The sequence below is a fragment of the Notamacropus eugenii genome, chromosome 6 (genome assembly GCF_028372415.1).
Source record: "Notamacropus eugenii isolate mMacEug1 chromosome 6, mMacEug1.pri_v2, whole genome shotgun sequence".
In the NCBI taxonomy this organism is placed as follows: domain Eukaryota; kingdom Metazoa; phylum Chordata; class Mammalia; order Diprotodontia; family Macropodidae; genus Notamacropus; species Notamacropus eugenii.
Genome location: NC_092877.1, coordinates 102758352 through 102781076, shown reverse-complemented (window position 1 = coordinate 102781076; position 22725 = coordinate 102758352). Strand labels below are relative to the sequence as shown.

At 36.0% G+C, this 22725-nt stretch overlaps 1 protein-coding gene across 6 annotated transcripts in view; it reads right to left on the bottom strand.

Moving 5' to 3' along the window:
- The window catches only part of SLAIN2 (SLAIN motif family member 2), a 73122-nt gene that overhangs the window by 34020 nt on the left and 16377 nt on the right, over positions 1–22725 (bottom strand). For all 6 annotated transcript variants that reach the window (XM_072620706.1, XM_072620707.1, XM_072620708.1 and 3 more), the window contains exons 2-3: positions 11984–12132; positions 3447–3611 (exon numbers count right to left, since the gene is read on the bottom strand). In XM_072620706.1, coding sequence (XP_072476807.1) covers positions 3447–3611; positions 11984–12132 — 314 coding nt within the window. The remainder of the gene's footprint in view (positions 1–3446; positions 3612–11983; positions 12133–22725) is intronic.

Sequence of the window (22725 nt, the reverse complement as noted above, 5' to 3'; positions counted from 1 at the left end):
GAATAATAATTATTATCAATTCCTAATAAGCAAGGATTCATTTTAAGGAAAAACTATTAATTTTTGAAATAAATTTTTATGTCTTTTTAGTTTTTGCCAGCACCTCTCCCTATTTCTCCCAGAGAACTATATCATATAACAAAAAGTATTTTTAAAAGCCTAAAAAAGAAAATGAAGGGGGAAAAAATCAGCACAATTGATCAATATATTGGAAAGGTTTGAACACACGCAATGTAATATGTAACATCTATGGAACTTCTATATCCACACAGGGGCTGCTTTGGGTGTGCCTTCTTATTTATATCTCTTCATTGAGTAGTGCGTGAGCTTTAGAGTAGAGTTTACATTTCCTTTAGATTTCTGTGCTGTATGTATGTGTGAGGCTGTTCTGTCCATTTGCATTGCTGTAGTTATTGTTGCAATATTATTTTCTTGGTTCTTGTAGATCTTCCCAAGTTTCTCTGTACTTATCACATTTATTTCTTACACTACAGTAATATTCTCTTATATTCACATACCACAATTTGTTTAGCTGCTCCCCAAATCAATGGGTATCTATTCTGTTTCCAATTCTTTGCTATCACAAAAAGTGCTATAACAGCTTTCTCCTGCGGTGGCAAAAAATGGGAAATTGAGGAGATATCCATCAATTGGGGAACGGCTGAACAACTTGTGGTATATGAATATAGCAGTATACTATTGTGCTGTAAGAAATGATGAGCAAAATGGCCTCAGAAAAACCTGGAAAGATTTACATGAAACCGATGCCAATGAGCAGAACCGAGAGAACACAGGACAACATTACTGTATGCTAATGAATGACTTAGCTCTTCTTAACAACACAATGATCCAAGACAATTCCAAAGGGCTCAGGATGGAAAATGCTATCCACATCCAGAAAAAAGAACTGACATAATCTGAATGTAAATGGAAACACATTATTTTCACTTTTTTTCATGGTTTTTCCTTTTGGTCTCTTTCTTCTTCCACAACATGACTATTAAGGAAATGATTTACATGACTGCAAATATATAACCTAAATCAAACTGTTTACCATTTTAGGGAGCAGGGAGTGGAGGGAGGAAAATTTGGAATTCAATTTTTTTTTTTAATGTTAAAAACGGTCTTTTACATGTAACTGGAAAAAATAAAATACTATCTTTTAAAAAGTGATGCTATAAATATTTTAATATTTTGTTTTATGTGGGCACTTTCTTTTAGCAATTACTTCCTTGGGGCATAAGCACTCTCTGAGCAAAAGGGAATGGACATTTGAGTCACTTTGTTTACATATCCACTAAAGGTACAAGTATCTGTAATCTAACAACCTTTCCAACAATCTCTATTGCTGTTTTTGTCATCTTTGCTGATTCGCAGTGTGTGAGTTGCTAAAATACTACAATTTAAAGACAAGTACTATGCTAAAGATTGAACATAACAAACAGAACCCAGAATTCCACTCCAGTATCCGCCACTCTGTAACCTGGTTACCAAATGCATTAGATTGTTTCCCCAGCTATATCATCACAGACAAAACTGTTACGTAGTCTATTCTTATTTATTTATCCTCAACTCTTATTTCATCTCCCCACTTCTCTGAGAGTAGATTCTAGCAAGGGGCTTTCCAGTTTTTTCTAATTCTACTGAGAATAGGATAGTCAAACAAGATTACAAAGAGCTTAGTGTAGGTCTCACTAATGATATATAGAAAGAAAATCAACAGCTCCTGAGGATGATCGCTCTTTCCCAAAAAACAATTTTATTGGAATAAAACACCTGTTGCAAGGCCAGCACATAGCACACATTCTCTAGGAAAACTGGGAATATGAGAAGAGATAAGAGAAAATATTGAAGATCTTTCTATCCTCAAATATCTCCCTACCTGTTTACTGAATATCTACAGAGAATAAAAGCTTAAAATTCAAATTAAGGCTGTGGAAACACTGAAACTTATTTGCTCAAAAACTAAAGAAGTCAAAATCAAGGAATTGAACAAAACCACAAATGAACTACCCATGCAAAAAAACCCAGAACCAAATGGATTTTACAAAATTAATTCTATCAACAATGCATGCTAATTTACATAAACACCTTGTAAAAAAAGTAAAAGGGGATTCTTCCAAACTCTATGCAAAGAATCAAGGAAAGAGAAAGCAAACCGTAGACCAATAGACTAATAAACATTACCACAAAGTTGATTTTTTTAACAAATAGCAAAGAGGCTACAACAACACATGAAAAAGATTATACACTAATACCAAGTAAAAAATACCAAGCATGTATGTATGGTTGGTTCTTATGACTAAAACTAATAACAAAAATAATAAAACCAATTATTATATCAATAAATAGTTTAAAAAAAAGTTTGACAAAATTCAAAACCCTTATTTTTTTTTTAAAGTGTAGCATTAAACGGCCCTTCCCTTCTATCTAAAACAAAGAAATATTATGTGTAATGGAGAAAAAGAATCTTCCAATAAGATTGGAGTAAAGTGAGGATGTTCATCATCACAATTATTATTTGATATAATTCTAAAAATAATAGCTATTAGCAATAAAATGTGAAAAAGAAATGGAAATAACTATAGGCAAAGAAGAAACAAAATGATTGCTTTTTGCAAAGATATGATAGTGTACTTAGAGAAACTTACAGAGTCCACTTCAAGTGAAGTAATTAACAACTTCAACTTGTTTTAGGACATGAAATAAATCCATCAGAATCCAACAGGAAAGGACAGAAATTTATTAAGAATATTGCTACAAAATATCACTTACATAAAGATTATAATGAGGATAGCATTAATATGGAACTTTAGGGTATTCAAAATGCTTTAGGCAGATTATCTATTTTGAATTCCACAACAACTCGAGAAGATAGGGGTTATTATCATCACCACTCTGAAGCAGACAGAGGTTAAATGACTTGCCCAGGGTCATGAAGCTAAGTGTCTAAGTCAGATCTTCCTGTCTCCAAGTCCACTGCTCTATGTACCATGCAACCTAGCTACTCCACAAATCAATAACATGATAATGATAATTAATAATTCCATTTGTCTCAGACCTCACTATCAATATCACCATGGCTGATAGAGAGCCTCTTTTCCTGATGTTAACTGTTATGCCAAAAGTGACACAACAAGCAGAGAATCAATCCGTACTTTGTTGCATTTAAGCCTCAGGCTGCAGTGAATGCGCAATCATCCTCTAAGCTTAGCACCAATACCTGATATAGTAGGTACTTAAATGCTTATCTAACTGAATAAATGAGATACAAGCAGTATTCATGAGTACAAAGTTCTAGACATACAGGGAACCTAATTCTATAGTTAAACCAACTATTCTAAGGGATAATGCTAAGTCCCTTACCAATACTCTGACAAAATAAAACCAACCATAATGTACTCTTAAGTATAATCCATAATTCAAAACACAAGTCTTCTTCTTACCTGAACTTCCAGGAAGTATAAGCTGTTTGACCACAGGAGGTTTCACTGGTGTTGAGGAAGGAGAATTGAAACCACTACTATAAGGGCTACTTGCATTTGGGCTGTATGAATTTGTGTAACTCACAGAGTTGAAAGAATTATTATACAAACTCTGCCTCTTGATGGCTGCATTAAGAAAAGATCACAGTAAAAGATTATGAAAATGCATTCGGTATCAAATTTTTGCAATTAAATGTTTAAGTCATACCTCAAAAAGAAAAAAAAATCTCAGGGTTATAGTAAAAATAAAAGTTCTAAAATTTTGAAAAATGCTATGCCTTTTTCCCAATACAATGAAAACACATATATACAATATTTTCTAGTCACTTCCAAAACAAATCTTTAGCAACAAAATACCTTAATTCTCATGTTGGTATAAAGCTGATACTCTTTATCAATTTATGGTAACATAAAAAAAACCCGTACATTTAAAAAAAAAAGTTTTTTGATACCTTGTTTCTAAATCCACATTTCCCAATTTAATTCTATACCCCTCCCTAAGTCATTCTTATAACCAAAAATTGGGGGCATGGCGGAGAAATATCATCAAAACTATATACATTAACCAAAAGTCTGATATAATACTCAACATTCCATACCCATAGTAACCTAACACTGCAAAGGAAGGGAGGTACATATCTTAAAAACAAAGTTTAATCATTACAACTTCCCAGCAGTCTATTTTTAAAAATTGTATGTTCAGCAGCATGCATGATTTACTTTCTAAAAGTTCTTATTGGTTTAAAAAAATTCAGGATAAAGTTAGAATATAAAATCATGTACTTAATTTTGGCTTTTTAATTTGGGAAATTGTTTTTCCTGCAGTGGTTAGTAATTTTCAAAAACTCTGTTTTTTCCTGAAAAGGTAAAAATAAGCATACAAAATGTAACTTCATACTAATGTAGAAGATTTTTAAATGCACATCACACACATACACTCAAGAAAGATGTTATTGGCAAATTCTTACCTGTACCCTCCTAGTTTTCATTATATGCACTGGGAATAGATAGCATCAACCTACAGTCTCATCCCATATATAACCCTGAAATTAGTTTCAAGATTATTGACAAAGAATTTAAAGATTTTCCAGGTCTATATCAGAAAGAAGGTTAACAGTATAGTAGCTATCTAAGAGTCAGTGGTGTATAAATTAAATACAGCTCACTCTTTTTTTAAAACTTACATTGCCTAGTTAATGTCATTGCAATTATCAACTATACTAACAAAAGGCAAAATTGTACAGTGGAAAAAACACAATGACGCCAGAGTCAAGCGTACCCAAGTTCAAATCCCTTCTTTAATCATTCTACCTATGTGACTTTGGACAAGTCACTTAATCTCTCTGGGCCTGTTTCCTCATTTGTGTTTTTTAAGGAAAAAAAGCGGGGGTGAGAGGGAGCTGGACTAGATTACCTCTGCATTTCTTCCTGCCCTAGATCCATGAACCTATGGTCCAGTGGAGTTCTCAGTTATTCACGGGGATAAGCTCCCCTGCTGCTCAGTAGATGACTCTTTTGTGCCCATTTTCCCTGTCTTTAGCAGTGACAATTACTTAAGAGTTGAGTTTACTGGGTTTTTTTCACCTGTGAAAAAAGCTAGGAGGAATTCTTCTCTCTCCCCAACTTTACCTGAATTCCAAAAGAGAGAAAAGAGATATACCTAATTTGTAAAAGGGACTGTATCAGTGAAGAAGATGTGGACTTGGCTAGCCTTAATCTGACAAATTATTTGATAGAATGAAGGTACAGCTTTGCTACCACAGCTGAATTGTGGTAGTAAAGCTGTTGTCGTGTCTGTAAATTTTCTTGGCAAAAATACTAGAGTGGTTTGCCACAGCCTTCTCCAGTGTGTCCTCAATTTACAGATGAGGAACTGAGGCAAAAGGAGTTAAGTGACTTGCCCAGGGTCACATAGCTAACAAGTATCTGAGACTGGATTTGAACTCAGGTCTGTCTCCAGGTCCAGTATTCCATGCACCACTTACTTCACCCATAGTAAAGCTATATCTTTCCACAGTTTCCACAGGGAAAGATTGTTCATGACATCAAGGGGAAGCTGTACTCCATTACCTAGAATGCTGCTGCTTCTTTTCTTTAGAAGTGTTATGAGCTTTGGTGATCACCACAGGCAATGAAAGGTTCAGGGGCCCAGAAGGCCCCTCATCTAAGCAACTTTTCCTGGGTATACACTGTGGCATTCATGAGACTACTTTTAATTCTATCATGAAAAGTGATGTTGATGATCATTTGAAAAGAGGTATGGAATGCCTAGAGACTCTCAGGATTTAAAGGGCTTTCAGAAGTTACCCATTCCAACTTGTACCTGAACAAGAATCCCCTACACAATATACCCAAAGTCATTCTGCCTTTGGCTGAAAACCTCTGGGGAGGTAGCTCCCACCATCTCTTAAAGCAGCCCAAGCCCAAGTCAACAAGTCATCTACAAGCATTTATTAAGCACTTGCAGTATTATATGACAAGCACTGGGCTAATTTGTGGAGATGAACAAAACTGGGAAGGATAACTTACATACTGGTTTACAGAATAGGTATTCAAAAATACCTCAACAAACTATAATGATGGATCCAAATATAATAAAATGAAATTTAAGAGAAGAGTTTTTCCATAATAGAGTTTGAAAAACTTCAAAAAGATAACAGGATGGTGAAGGGAAGGTAAGAAAACATTTCATATGAAAAAGATTTATGGAATTTACTTAACATACTGTATTCCTGACATGAGTTAAAACAGTATGTTGTCCAAAACAAAACAAACAAACAAATAAAAAAACTAAAGTTATTCTAGGCTAAATTAAGTGTTGCATCTTGTCCAAAAAGAGGAAGACTAAATATTAGTTTGAACAGTTTTCAGAAGAAGAAATCAAAGCTATCAAAAGTCATATTGAAAAATGCTCTAAATCACTACAGATCAGAGAAGTGCAAATTAAAACAACTGAGGTACCATGTCACATCTAACGTTAGATAATGTAACAGAAAAAGAACATTATGTTGGCAGAAACATGGGAAAACTGGGACACTAAAGCAGCATTGGTGGAGTTGTGAACTGGTCCAACAGTTTGGAACTATGTCCAAAGGGTTATAAAAGTGTGCATACTCTTTGACCCGGCAATGCCATTATTATGTCTGTATCTCGTAGAGATCAAAGAAAAAGGAAAAGAATCGACATGTACAAAAATATTTATATCAGCTGTTTTTGCAGTAGGAAAGAATTGGGAATTGAGGGGATACCCCATCAGTTAGGGATGGCTGAACCAATTGTGATATATGAATGTGATGGAATACTATTGTGCTATAAGAAAAACTTAGGAGGGCGGACTCAAGATGGCAGACTAGAAAGACAGACCTACTCTAGCTCTCCTCCCATAGCCCATAAAATACCTGTAAAAAATTACTCTAAACAAATTCTAGAGGAGCAAAACCACAAAATGACAGAGTGAAACAGATTTCCAGCCCAAGACAGCCTGGAAGGCCAAGAGAAAAGGTATAATACACCAGACTTGGTGCAGAGCACAGCCCAGTCTGGGCCACATAGAAGGGACAAGACTGGAGCAGGCTTCAGGGCGCCGAATCACAGGTAGCAGCTGTGGTTCCCAGATTTCTCAACCCACAAATGCTAAAGACAGCTTCAAAGGGCAGTGAGTAAGCTCTTTCCCTTGGGTGAGAGCAAAGCATGAAGCACGATCTGGCCCCGGCAGCAGCCACTGCAGCAGCAGCGTCCACTTTTGGAGCCCTTGACCTGAAGACCTTGGGGGAACTGAGCAGCTGATCTGCGTCACAGTCCTGAGTGATGGTCTTGGGGTGAGGAGGAGAACTGGCATGGTGGAGCTGGTGGAGTCTCTAGAGGGAACCTTACTTGCAGTTCTTGGGCAGAAAAGAGTGCCTGTGATTGCTCAAAGACCAGGGCACAGGCCAGGAGAGGTGCAAACTCCTTTCCCTTGATGGTGCCACCCTGGAGGAACTGAGAACTTATAGGTCCCTAGAATATACCCTCCACTTGACAAAGGACTCAAAAGTCAAGTAACTGGCTGAGAAAATGCCCCGCAAAAAGGGAAAAAAAATAAGACTATAGAAGGTTACTTTTCTTGGTGAAAAGGTATCTTCTACCATCCTTTCAGATGAGGAAGAACAAAGCATACCATCAGAGGAAGCCACAAAACTCAAGGTTTCTACCTCCAAAACCTCCAAAAAAAAGTGCAATGGTCTCAGACCATGGAAGAGCTCAAAAAACATTTTGAAAATCAAGTAAGAGAGGTGGAGGAAAAATTGGGAAGAGAAATGAGAGTGATACAAGAAAATTATGAAAAGTGAGTCAATAGCTTGCTACAGGAGACCCAAAAAAATGCTGAGGAAAATAATACCTTTAAAAACAGACTAACCCAAATGGCAAAAGAGGTCCAAAAAGCCAATGAGGAGAAGAATGCTTTAAAAAGCAGAATTGGCCAAATGAAAAAGGAGGTTCAAAAGCTCACTGAAGAAGACAGTTCTTTAAAAATTAGAATGGAGCAGATAGAAGCTAATGACTATGAGAAACCAAGAAATTATAAAACAAAACCAGAAGAATGAAAAAATAGAAGACAACATGAAACATCTCACTGGAAAAACAACTGACCTGGAAAATAGATCCAGGACAGATAATTTTAAAATTATTGGTCTACCTGAAAACCATGATCAAAAAAAGAGCCTAGACATCATCTCCAAGAAATTATCAAGGAAAACTGTCCTGATATTCTAGAACCAGAGGGCAAAAGAGAAATGGAAAGAATTCACTGATCACCTCCTGAAAGAGATCCCAAAAGGAAAACTCCTAGGAATATTGTAGTCAAATTTCAGAGTTTCCAGGTCAAGGAGAAATTGTTACAAGCGGTCAGAAACAAACAATTCAAGTATTATGGAAATACAATCAGGATAACACAGGATATAGCAGCTTCTACACTAAGGATCAAAGGGCTTGGAATAGGGTATTCCAAAGGTCAAAGGAGAGAGGATTAAAACCCAAGAATCACCTACCTAGTAAAACTGAGTATACTTCAGGGGAAAAAATGGAATTTCAATGGAATAGAGGACTTCCAAGCATTCCTGCTGAAAAGATCAGAGCTGAGTAGAAAATTTGACTTTCAAATACAAGAATCAAGAGAAATATGAAAAGGTAAACAGGAAATGAACTCATTAAAGTTGAACTGTTTATATTCCTATGTGGAAAGATAGTATTTGTAACTCATGAGACCTTTTTCAGTATTAGGGTAGTTAAGAGGGAATATCTATGTAGGTATGTATATGTACATGTGTATATCTGTATGTATACAGATATACACACATACACACACACACACACACACGTAGACAGAGGACACGGTGACCTGAATATGAAGGGAGAACACCTAAAAAAAATAAAATTTACTGTTGAATGAAATGCACTAGGAATAAGAGAAAGGGAGAGGCAGAATGTAGCAAATCATCCCACATAACAGAGGGAAGAAAGAGCTTCAACAATGGAGAGGAAGAAGGGGCAGAGGAAAGGAAATAATTGAGCCTTACTTGGCTTAAGGAAGGAATAACATACATTCAATTGGATATGGAAATCTATTTTGCCCTGCAGGAAGGCAAGGGGGAAGAGAATAGGAGAGGGAAGATAATAGAAGGGACAGCAAATTGGGGAAATGGATCATCAGAAGCAAACATTGTTGTGGGAGGACAGGTCAAGGGAGAGAATGGAATAAATGACGAGCAGGATAGGACAGAGGAGAAAGGGGAGGGAAGAAGGGTGGGTAATACAAGGGAGGACAGACTGGAGGAAGGGGTGGATGGGGTGCATGCTGCCCTGGGGTAGGGAGAGATAGAAGAAAATTTTGAATTCAAATACTTGTGGAAGTGAATGTTAAGAACTGAAAAAATAAATAAATTACATATTTTAAAAAAAAGAAAAACTTGGGAAATCTTATATGAACTGATCTAAAGTGAAGTCAGTAAAACCAGGAGATCATTCTATACAGAAATAGTAATATTGTAATGATGATCAACTGTGAAAGATTTAACTACTCTAATCCACACAATGATCCAAGACAATTCCAAGGGATTCATGATGACAAATGCTATCCATCTTCAGAAAGAAAACTGAAATTAGGGGTATTGATTGAAGCATACTTTTTCCACTTTATTTTGCTTGCTTTTTTTGGTTGCAACACAGCTAATACGGAAACATGTTTTACATGACTTCACATGTATAGTGGTGAGTATCATAATGCTTACCTTCTCAACGGGTGAGGGACGATTGGGAGGGAGGGAGAGAATTTGGAACTCAAAAAAATTTTTTCACGAAAGCTTAAAATAAATAAGTTGAAGGGGGAAAAAGTCTCAAAGACCATATCTGGTATGTGATGTCTAGTTGCAACACCTTAGGAAGCACAGTGACCAAACTGGTGAGAGAACTAGAAATATTGTAGCATATTGTAACTGACTGACACAACAGAGCATTTTTATCCCAGAAAAAGAGAAAGTGACTGAGAGAGGAAGAAGAATAGCTCTCTCTTTGACTATCTGAAGGCTGTGATATACAAGCATTATTAGAAATGTTCTGTGTGGCTCCAGTAGGATGTAAACTAAGAATAATGGATGGATAACAAATATGCCAGAAAAACTTCATAACAATTAGAACTGATCAAAGTAGAATGGACTGTTGGTGGGAATTCCCTACACAAAAGGTTTTCAAATAGATGCTGCATGACCAATAGTAGATACTATCAAAGGTTTTTTTGTCAGGTGAGACAAAACAGACTTTGAGGTTCTGAAATGGTGCAGCAGCAGCAGCAAAAAAGAACAAATGATGGTGATGATGGGATGAGGATTTCAATGGTACAAGGAACTTGTGAGGAAATTTCTGTAGCAATACAGATTAGCACTTTCTTTGTATAATATTAATATCTGAAAAGCACTTTATAAACATTATGTAATTTGAACCTAAGAATCACGTAGGTAGAAATGAAATTATCACTAATTTACAGATGAGGAAACTCAATAGAAGTAAAGTGATTTTGCATGCAGTCTCCCAAGTGGCAAATATGAAAAGCCCAGGTTTTTCCTGAAGTGTAATATGACAATTACACCTCAAGAAGGTCTTTCTTCATTTACATATTGGACTCATCTAGATTTGTAATCAAGTCCTAAGTATTATTTGCCTGTAAAACTTTGCTGAAATATAATAAAAAAAGAAAAACAATCTTATTTACTACCAAATACAAAATTTTCTTTGGTCTAGGCCAAAATATCTCCCCTAAGTTTCATTTCATACTATATTCAGAATAAATCCACACTCTGTCATGTGTATTCAAAGGCTTCCTCCACAATATGGATCCTACTTAATTTTTTCAGTCTTAAATCCAATTATTTCCTTAACACATACATTTTTCATCCAACAACTTACTACTTAATAAATAAATTATTTATTATAGCTTCACTATTGTTGCTCCCTCTGCTCTGTCTCTTCCCTTCCTCCTATACATTATTACCCATCAAAATCATACCCATATTTATATTATCACCCTCATGAAATTTTCTAAACTGATTGATCTCTACTCTGAACCATAATGCTTGGCTTATACTTCTTTTATTACACGTCACATCTTGCCTATTATTAAAGCTATTTGAATCATTATGTTATTTCTCCTCCAGACTTATAATGCCTAAATGTGTGATCTGAGGTAAGTCATGACACCTTTCTGGGTCCCCATCAGTAAAACGAAGATATGTCCTCTGTCCTCAATCACTTCCAGCTCTAAATCTAAGACTTTTAATTTTAATTGTACAAGAACTGCCTCTTTCACATTTTTGTATCTCTTTAGGTAATTTAGGTGAAAAATACACTTAATACTTGAACTGAACTAAAAAGGTCAATGTAAAAGAAACAATAGATCCTAAAGAGTACACAGATTCTAAATTACTCCAAAGACAAGGTAAACCTCCACAAAATTTTTTATGCAAATTATATTAGTACGCACAGAAAGTTGTAATATCACAGGATCATGATTTAGACCTAGAAAGCAACTCAACGAGGCTATCTAACCCAATCTTCTTATTTTACAGGAATAGACAACTAAGGCCCCAGAAGGTTAAGTGACTTGTCTAAAGTCATACATGTAGTAAGTAGCAGAGGTACAACATGAACCCAGTTCCTCTAACCCTAAATCCAACACTCTTCACCACTGAACTCTGCTTATCATAACTGAATTAAAAAAAACTGAAGACACGAAGGGAATATCTTTTGTGTGATCCAGTCTACATGGAAAAATCTGTGTTAAATGACAACAGAAACAGGAAAACAAATCAAAGTAATGGATTTAAAATGTCAGCCTTATGAAACTTCACTGAGCAATAAATTAAGCATTCATATAATTTAAACATAAATTTAAATGAGCTGAAAAAATAGCTTTTAAAATTGTTAAATGTTCATTTTTAAATTAAAGTTCACTTAATTTATACACTTACCTGTCATAGTTTGATCAAGTTTGTGGATCAGAGATTTTTTAGCACATTCAACATCAGGACTTGGGTAATCCAAAACCTGCCTGCACCAAACTAAGGGGCTAATTGCTTTCTGTGATGGAGTCAGTTTCTTCTTTGGTGATGAATACAGCCTAAAAGGGAAAAAAATATATATTAGATTTATAATTATTTATTAAGTACAGTATTCTAAAATAGAGATCTTGATTGTTTTTCCCTTGCAGACGAGGGTGCACCCCCCAAAAAAGTATTTTAAAATGAGTCACACTTATTTTAAATACTCAAATTATGTGACTGCAATACAATCTAAAATAGTATTTAGGAAATTAAAATCTCTACCCTTACGCAACCCTATAGGTCTGGCTACTACTTCTCTTACTATCTTTGCTTAAACTTGATGAAATACCTGACTTCACTACAGTTCAGTAATTTCAATTTACTAATAAACTCTCAGCTATGGGAAAAGGCAAGGATTGAGTTTTATCTAAACACTTTTATTTCTTCCAAGCACTATCACAGTGCTCTCTACGTTATAAACTCTTTTTTAAAATTTTTCCATCTATACTTTGTTTTACTCCCTAAAATAATTTCATCTATCCATCCATCCATTCACGCACAGAACATTATTTAGTAGTAGTAGTAGTAACAGAAGTAGTATTAGTGGCAATGAATATTAAGAGTACAGTGCCATATTAATACTAATATAACAATACAAAATACAGATCTCTAATTTCTTGGAGTTTACAAACTAGTAGAGAGAAATATACAAACATATTTCATGATAAGCACATTAGAGAGCAACAAAATGAAACTGTTTTGTAAGACTATTACTTATGTAGGAATAAAGGAAAGTTTCCTGGAAAAGGTGGCATTTCAAGTGGATTTCAAAGCATGAATAGAAATTCAGCAGGAAAATAGGAACAGTATTCAGATACAGAAAAGTGAGTGAATAAAGGTAAGGAGGTGGGAGAGCTTATTACAACAAAAATTAAGCCAGATGGGAATTACACAGAACAAAGTAAAATGAGATAAAGCCATAAAGGTAAACAGGTTTAAGTAGGAAAGGAAGAAAAGGCCTCAAATTTGCACTAACCTGTGCTTACTTGTTTTTAAATGCAAATAGTACTGAGAATTTTTTTAAAATACCTAACACTTCTTGGTTGATGAGCTTACCAGCCTTCTCTTCTCTCAAAGGGAAAACAAGAATGGCTCAATGAGAAGGAAAGAAATGATAAAAGAACTATAGAAATTATCTACACTTCATGATTTTCACAGAACTGACCTGATTTTTATATAAGGTCCTTAGCACCACTAGTCACCTGAAAGACATTTCAAAGTTTTAAAAACAAAAGAAAAATTTTTTTTTTTTTACCTTTTCTTTTCCCCCCAGTTATCAAGAAAATCAAAATCCATCAATGATCCTGAGAGTTGCTGTGGGCACTCTCCCACAATGAGATTACAATCCTTCTACAATTTGGTAGAAAATTCGAGTTTCTGAGTCCCTAAAATTCATCAATCACTTCTGAAAAACCTAGGGAAACCCTTCCAAAACTCAGAAAAGTGGGTCCTTGGGCAAGAGACATTACAGTTCACCACTGGGCATGTACAAGCCTTTACTACAGCTTAATAACATCTTGTACACACTCTGACATTGTCTTTCAATCTACAGTCAATGATAAAATGTTAGAGTACGATTTTGATATTTCATGTTAGGACAACAAATTTTAATCCATATCTAGAAGTGTGATTCTACACTTTCCACAGTCCAGGGTTAGAAAATCTATATCTTCTTGCTTAGAATTCTACCAGCACTCTGAAAACTATGTATATGCCTTAGGCTTGTCAACCTCTGACACTCAATTTAATCGAAAACAAGTAAGGTGGAGTTTGAGCTCTCCCCAAAACCTCTCCAAATACCTGTAAAAAAATTAGTCTAAACAAATTCTAAAGCAGCAGAACTCACAAAAAGCCAGAGTGAAACAAATTTTCAGCCCAAGATAACCAGGAAGGTCAACAGGAAAGGTCTATTGCACCAGGCTGGGAGGAGTGCAGGCCAATGCAGGCCACACTAGCAAAGACCAGGCCCGGCACATCCAAAAAGCAGGCCTCAGGGGATTGAATCAGTTGTGGAAGTTTCCAAACTTCTCAAACCACAAATGTTAAAGACAACTTAGAAGGTCAGTAGGGAAAGGTCTGTTGGACCTGGGAGACAGAGCAGCACAGCCCAGTCTCAGCCCCAGCATAGTCCCAGGGCAGAGGTGGCAGTAGAAATTGTTTCCAGAGCTCTCAGCCCACAGATGGTAAGAGGAAGGAACAACAGATCAGAATGAGATTTACAGCGGTCTCTTCACTGGCATTTAGGCAGGAAACTGTTCCTTTGCCCATATTTGCATCTCAGTCACAGTCCTGGGCTTGTGGCAGCAGTGGAGAGAGAACCCTCCTCAGTTCCAAAGCAGAAAAAGAGTGCTTGTGGTTCATCACTGACCACAGCACAGGCCAGGAGAGGAGTAAACACTTCTCCTTAGATCATAACACCCTGGAAGAACAGAAAACTTATAGGTCCCTAGAAGTATCTCTGAAAACAGTTGCACAAAACCCCTGAAGCTTGGGACAGTACAACTTCCACACTAGAAGCAGAGCCTTTCCTTAACAAAGAGTTAAAAAGTCAAATAACTGTCTGGGAAAATGACCAAGCAATGGAAAAAACAAACAAACCTCAAACTATCGAATCTTCCTTTGTCGACAAGGATGATCAAAACATACACTCAGAAGAAGACAACAAATTCAAAGCTCCTACATCCAAAGCCTCCAAGAGAAATATGAATTGGTCTCAGGCCATGGAAGAGCTCAAAAAGGATTTTGAAAATCAAGTAAGAGAAGTAGAGGAAAAACTGGGAAGAGAAATGAGAGTGATGCAAGAAAATCATGAAGAATGAGTCAACAGCTTGCTAAAGAAGACCCCAAAAAATACTGAAGAAAATAACATCTTAAAAACAGACTAGACCAAATGGCAAAAGAGTTCCAAAAAGCCAATGAGAAGAATGCCTTAGAAAACAGAACTAGACAAATGGAAAAGGAGGTCCAAAAACTCACTAAAGAAAATAATTCCTTAAAAATTAGAATGAAGCGAATAGAAGCTAAGGACTCTAGGAGAGATCAAAAAATTATAAAAAACCAAAAAGAATGGAAAAATAGAAGACAACATGAAACATCTCATTGGAAAAACAACTGACCTGGAAAATAAATCCGGAAGGATAATTTAAAAATTACTGGACTACCTGAAGACCATGACCAAAAAAAGAGCCTAGATATCATCTTTCTAGAAATTATCAAGGAAAACTGTCCTGATATTCTAGAACCAGAGGGTAAAATAGAAATGTAAAGAATCCACTGATCACTTCTTGAAAGAGATCCCAAAAGGAAAACTCCCAGAAATATTGCAGCCAAATTCCAGAGTTCCCAGGTCAAGGAGAAAATACTGCAAGCAGCCAAAAAGAAACAATTCAAGTAATGTGGAAATATATTCAGGATAATACAAGATGTAGCAGCTTCAACATTAAGAAATTGGAGGGCTTAGAGTATAATATCTAGGAGGTCAAAGTAGCTAGCATTAAAACCAAGAATCACCTATCCAACAAAACTGAATGTAATCGATGAGGGGGAAAAACTGACATTCAATGAGATAGAAGAATTTAATAAATTCTTGGGAAAAAAAGAAGTAAATAGAAAAACTGATTTTCAAATATAAGACTCAAGAGAAGCATGAAAAGGTAAATAGGAAAGAGAAATCATAAAGGACTGATTAAAACTGAACTGTTTACATTCCTATGTGGAAAAATAACTCATGAGACTTTTCTTATTATTAGGGTAGCTGGAAGGAATAGACAGGGCACAAGGTGAGTTGAATATGAAGGGATGATATCTAAAAAATAAAATTAAGGGGTAAGAGAGAGAAATGTCCTGGGAAAAGGAGAAAGGGAGAGGTAGAATGGGGTAAATTATCTCACATAAAAGAGGCAAGAAAAAGCTTTTACAGTGGAGAGGAAGGGGGTGGTGTGTGAAAGGGAATGAGTGAACCTTACTCTCATCAGACTTGGCTTAAGAAGGGAATAACATACACATTCAATTGGGTATGGAAATCTATCTTACCCTATAGGCAAGTAAGGGGGTAAGGGAAGGGATAGAAGAGAGGCCAGATTGGGGGAAAGGGTGATCAAAAGCAAACACTTTTGAGGAGGGACATGGTTAATGGCGAGAATAGAATAAAAGGGGGATAGGATAGAATAGAGGGAAATATAGTTAGTCCTTCACAACATGACTATTATGGAAGTGTTTTGCATAATTACACATGTATAACCTATATCAAATTACTTGCCTTCTCAATGAGGGTAGGTGGGAAAGGCAAGCAAGGGAATTTGGAACTCAGAATTTTCAGAATGAATGCTAAAAATTGTTTTTACATGCAAATGATCTTCCATCTTATCCTGCAGGAAAGTAGAAGTGGAAGGGGATAGGAAAAGGAGGTGGGGGAGACACAAGGGAGGGCAGAATGGGGAAAGGAGTAATCAGAATGCATGCCATCCTGGGGTGGGAGGAGGGGAGAGATGGGGAGAAAATGTGGAACTCAAAATCTTGTGGAAGTGAATGTTGAAAACTAAAAATATGCAAATCTAGAAAGAAAAAAGAAAAGAAGAAGGCTAAAAGAACTGTTGATGCATGCTCTCAACCAGTGGTTCTCAAAATATGGTCCCAGAATTTCCTGAGATGCTTTCAGAGTGCCTAAAAGATCAAAACCATTTTAAAAATTACATTAAAATGTTTCAATTCTTAATACAGTAAATGTTGATAGATAACACATGAAAAAAACTCAGAAGGACCCTTGAAAATTTTTAATATTGTAAAGGGCTTCTGAGATTTTAAAAAACTTTTTTGAGAACTGCTGCTTTACATAATACTGTCTTAGCACTCATCTCTTAATTGCCAAATCTAATATAATAGCCTTTTCTCAGTCCTCATCATCTCTACAGTGTCTGTCATCTTCTCCTGGATATTCTCTCTTCTCTGGGTTTCTCCTCCTTTCTGGTTTCAGTGCTCAATTTTCAGCCCATGACAAACTTACTAAGTATTCTCTAAGACTCTCTATACTTCCTCACTGATTACTTCAGCTCCCATGGTTCAACAATCTCTATTTTAGAGGATTACCAGATCTACACATCTAGTCATAATCTGTCTCCTAAACTCCAATCCCTTCATCACAGAACTCCTTACCCTTAAAGCCAAATGCAACTTTTTTCCCTATTACTGTCAAGGTCATCACTATTTGTCTAGACAGCCAAGCTTGCAATATCTGTCTCCTCACCCACATATTCAATTAGTTGTCAAATACTGTCATTTCTTTCTCCACAATATCATTCAGATTATCCCTTTGGTCTGCTTACACAGTCTCCACTGTAATTCAGTCTCTCCACACCTTTTAACCAGGACTATTGCAATAGCTTTCCAATCTCCCTCAAGTTTCTCCCCACTCCGAGCCTTCCTTCAGAGCTACCAAAATGAGTTCCTAAAACATATAGATCTGACCACATTACCTTCCACTCAAAATCCAAAGGCCGTTATCTCTAGGATCAATTTTTTTGTTTGCATTTAAAGCTGTTCACAATTGGGTCTGAATCATACTAGCCTACTTGCTGTTCCTCACACACAAAACTCCACTTCCAATCCCCATGCCTTTGTAATAGGTGTCTTTATAGTCTTCTTCCTCATCTTCACCTCTTAGAGTCCTCTGGTTTAAAAAATTTTATATCCAAACATAAGACTCAAGAAAAGCATAAACAGGTTAACAAGAAAGAAATCATAAGAAATTTATTATGGTTATAAACTGCTTACACTTCAGTGTGGGAAGATGATACTTTTAACTCCTAAGAACTTTGTAATTATTAAGGCAGTTTGGAGGAGTTTGCAAAAATAAGGGGTATGAGTGTAAAGGGATTATGTGTACTAATAATAGCTTTTTGCTTACTGTTAATATAATTTTGCTTCTTAATGGAAAGATCTTCCCCATCCATCAATGGGCCTGCCCTTTAAGGGGAGTTTGATTAGGGAAGATTTGTAGGAGGATCCAGACCTTTTGTTAATTTTCTAATGAGGCACAGGGTCACCAAGGGTCATGCCTTCTGGGTCTGAAAAGAGTATATATACTCTGAGAGGAGGTTTTGTTTTTGGGGCTTAGTTTCAGAAGAAGGTTCATGTGTTTGATGAGACTCTGGGAAGCCACTAAGCAGTACCCCCCCCACACACACACACTGAAAACTCAAATGCTGGTGGTGCTTCCCCTCTGCTAACTATGTACGTATGTAATGGTCAGACAATTGTGGCCTTTATTTCTTTTCTTGTATTTTTCTCTACTAGTAAATGATATATGTACTTGATCAAAGGAGATTGTTAACCTCTCAAAAGTTGCCTTTCCTTTTGAAAAACAGATCAAAGAATGTGTGATAGCAGGTCCCCTTGTGTATGGTGGGGTGCTTACTGTTGTATTATGATAAGATGATTTTAAAAAACCCAAAAAACTAAGAGGTGAATAAGAGGGATACACTGAGAGAAGGGGGAAGGGGGAAAGAATGGGGGAAATTATCTTACATAAAAGAGGTGTGCAAGAAAGAGTTTTAACAAAGTAGAGAAGAAAAAGGGGAGTGGGGTCAGACAAAGGTTGAACTTCACTCTCAGTGGAATTGGTTCAAAAAGGAAATAACATACAGTCACTTAGGTATAGAAATCTATTTCATGCAACAGAGAAGTAGAAGGGGAAGGAGATAAGAGAAGTGCAGTGAGGTGACCAGAAGAGAGTACAGATTAAAGGAGGCAGTGGTCAGAAGCAAAACAGACTTTTGAGGAGGAATAGGGTAAAAAAAGGGAGAGAGAGAAAAGGGGGAAAAACAGGATAGAGGGGAGGAAAGAACACAGTAATTACAACTGTGAACGGGATGAATTCACCCATAAAACAAAAGCAGATAGCAGAATGGATTGGAAACTTGATTCCAAAAATATGCTGTTTACAAGAAACACACTTGAAACAGAAAGGAGAGAGAAGTAAATGGCAAAACATTCCAGTATCTTCACCAAGAAAACCCCAAATGGGGTCATGAAGAGTTGTACATAATTGAAACAACAATAACAAAATAATCATTATTATTAAAAACACTAGTAAGCATAGGAATAAATGGAGCTTTCCTTAAAATGATTAACTACTATCTAAAAACCATCAGCAAGCATTATCAGTAATGGCGATAAGCTAGAAGTCTTCCCAATAAGATGGGGGTGAAGAATGATCACTACTATTCTTCAAAAGTGTACTAAAAATGCTAGCTATAGCAATAAGACAACCAAAAGAATTGAAGAAATTAGAATAGGCAGTAAGAAAACAAAACTATCACTTTGTAGATGATATGATATATTTACAGAGTCCAAGAAAATAATTTAAAAATTAGCTAAAACAATGAACAGCTTTAGTAATACCACACGAGATAAAATAAATCCACATAAATCATCAGCATTCCTATATATCACCAACAAAGTCCAGTAGGAAGAAACAGGAAATAGAAATGCCATTCAAAATAATTGCAGACAATAGATAAAATACTTGAGTCTACCTGTCAAGATGAAACCAGGAACTACATGAACACAATTTTAAAAAATTCTTCACCAAAGACAGATCTGAATAAAAGAAGAAATATTCATTATCATGGGTAGGCTGAGACAATATAATAAAAATGAAAATTCTAATTTACTTATTCAGTGCCATAACAATTAAACTATCAAAAAATTTTGTGGAGCTTAAAAAAAATCATAACAAAATTCATTTGGAAGAAAAAAAGATAAAAAATATCAAGGGAATCAAGTAAAAAATATATGAAGGAAAGCAGTCTATCAGTACCAGATTTCAAACTATACTACAAAGTGGTAGTCAACAAAACAACCTAGTACTGGCTAAAAAACATAGTGGAACAGTGGAATAGATTAAGTACACAATATACAACTGCTGTTGTTTGTCCTTTTTCCATTTTCAAAGACAACCAATAACATTATGGGGTGATTGTCTTGACTCCTGCATGATACAGATTTAAGTGAGGAAAAACCAAGACAAAAGTCAAGACTCTGGCAATGTCCTGGGATGCACTGGATGTTACCTTGTTTTTAATGTCTAAGCAAGCTCTAAGAGCCTGCTTCAGTCACTTTCAAAGCCACTAGAACTGTTCTCACCTGCCCATTCTACAGGGGAAAGTCTTCACATATTCTCCTAATTCACCAAAAGGTTACCCTCAATCTGGTTGAGCCCATCTGCTGAGATAGTTTACCATGGTGTAACCAGCAAACAAGCTACAGCTTCTTGGATCCACAAGTGAAAGTTGGGTAAAGGTGAATGAGAAGTTCTAAAAAGGGTTAGGTAAGCCTTCACACCGGAAATGCACTAGCATCACTCCCTGAACACCTGATATATCCCATACAATACACAGTAGTAAACAGGAGAATGGCTGAATAAATCATGGTATATGCTTGAGATGGAATAGTACTGCACTGAATAAAAGGATGACCAGGTTGATTTTAGAAGAACATGGAAAGACTTCCATGAAATAATGAAATGTGAAGTGAAGAGACAAGAGAATGTGGTATAAAGTAACTGCAATATCTGTTTGAAGACTAGCTGTGAATGACTAAGTTTTGAGTATTATAAATATTCAAATCAACTATATAGGACCTAAGGAAGATGCGATCAGTCCCCAGAGAAAGAATATATGGAATATGTTATATACACACACATGCCTGTGTATCAAATGGTGGCCTTTTCAAGTGTGGCATGGGGAGGGGAAGAGACAGTTCAGAATTTAAAATGTAACAAAAAAAGAAATAAGAATTTTTTAAAAAGAAATAAAATTAGAAAGCAATTTAGCAGAAACTGGGTACAGACCAACATTCATGTTGTACACAAAGGTAAGGTCAAATGGCTACATGACTTAGACGTAAAGGGTGATATCACAAGCAAATTAGGGGAGCATGGAAAATGTTACCTGTCAGATCTATAAATAAGGAAGGATTCACAACTAAACAAGAGAAAGAGAACACTATCAGATGTAAAATGAATAATCTTGATTATACTGAATTAAAAAGGTTTTACACAAACAAAACTAATGAAGCCAAGATTAGAAGGAAAGTAGGCAACTGTGAAATTTTTATAGCAAGTTTCTCTGATCATTTCTCAAACATATAGAGAACTGAGTAAAATTTATAAGAATACTATTCATTCCCCAATTGACAAATGGCCAAAAGGTATCGACAGTTTTCAGAAGATCAAAGCTACCTATAGTCACATTAAAAAAAAAAAGTTTAAATCACTAGTGATCAGAAAAACGCAAATTAGAACTCTGAGGTACCACATTACACCTATCAGATTAAATACTATGATAGAAAATGTTGGAGGCGGTGTAGAAAAATTGTTACACTAATGTACTTATTAGTGGAGTTGTGAACTGATCCAACCATTCTGGAGAGCAATATGGAACTAAGCCCAAAGTCTATAAAACTACATACCCTTTGGCCCAGCAATATCACTATTAGGTCTATATCCCAAAAAGATCATTAAGAAAATAGATTTCCTAAAAAAGGGGAAAGGACCCACATGCACAAAAACATTTACAGCAGTTTTTTGTGGTGGCAAAGAATTAGAAATTGAGGGGATGCCCATCAATTGGGGAATGGCCGAGCAAGATGTGGCATATGGTTGTGATGGAATACTATTATGCTAAAAGAAATGATGAGCAGGATGGTTTCAGAAAAACCTGGGAAGACTTATATGAACCATGAAAAGCAAAATGAGCAGAAGCAGGATATCACTGCACACAGTAACAATATTGTAGTGGTGATCAACTGTGAAAAATTTAATTACTCTGATTATTACAATGATCTAATTCTGAAGGACTTATGAAAATGCTATCCATCTCCAGAGAACTGAAATGATAAAAGTCTGAATGCAGACTAAAGCAAAATTTTTTCATTTTTTCTTGCTTTTGTTTTTGCAACATGGATAATATGGAAATGTTTTTCATGATTTCACATGTATAATTGATATAAATAACATTTCTTGTTTCTCAGTGAGTGAGGGCAGGGGTAAGAGCAAAGAAGAGAATTCAGAACTCAAATTTTTTAAAAATAACTGTCTCTAAGGGTTACAGAGTTAGTAAACAAACACAAAGACTAAATGTAATCTTGTTGGTTTTAAGAAAGGAAAGAAAATAAGGGAATACACTAGAGAAGAGAAGAGGAGGAAGACTAGTATTTTGCCTAATTAAGGTGCATGAGAAGAGATACAACTACGGAGAAAAGGAGTGTGTGAGTGTGTGTGTGTGTGTGGGGGGGGGAGGTTGGCATATAAGCCTCGCAAAGGAAGGTTGAACCCAAAAGTGCCAGCTCACAAATTTACTTCAGATGTGCATTAAAACTCCACAAGGAAATGAGATGAAAAAAACAGAGCAGAATCAGAGAGGGAAGTCAGAGACAAAATTTATGTCATGTGACGGTAGATCACAAAAGGAAAACTGCAAAGAGAAAGAAAGTGTAAAAACCAGAGATAGGTATCTGGCATTGAAGAGAGAACAAGAATCCCCACTCAGCAACCCCTCCCACCCAGAAACCAATATTTTTTCCCAATTTCCCTATTTTGATCAATAGTACCT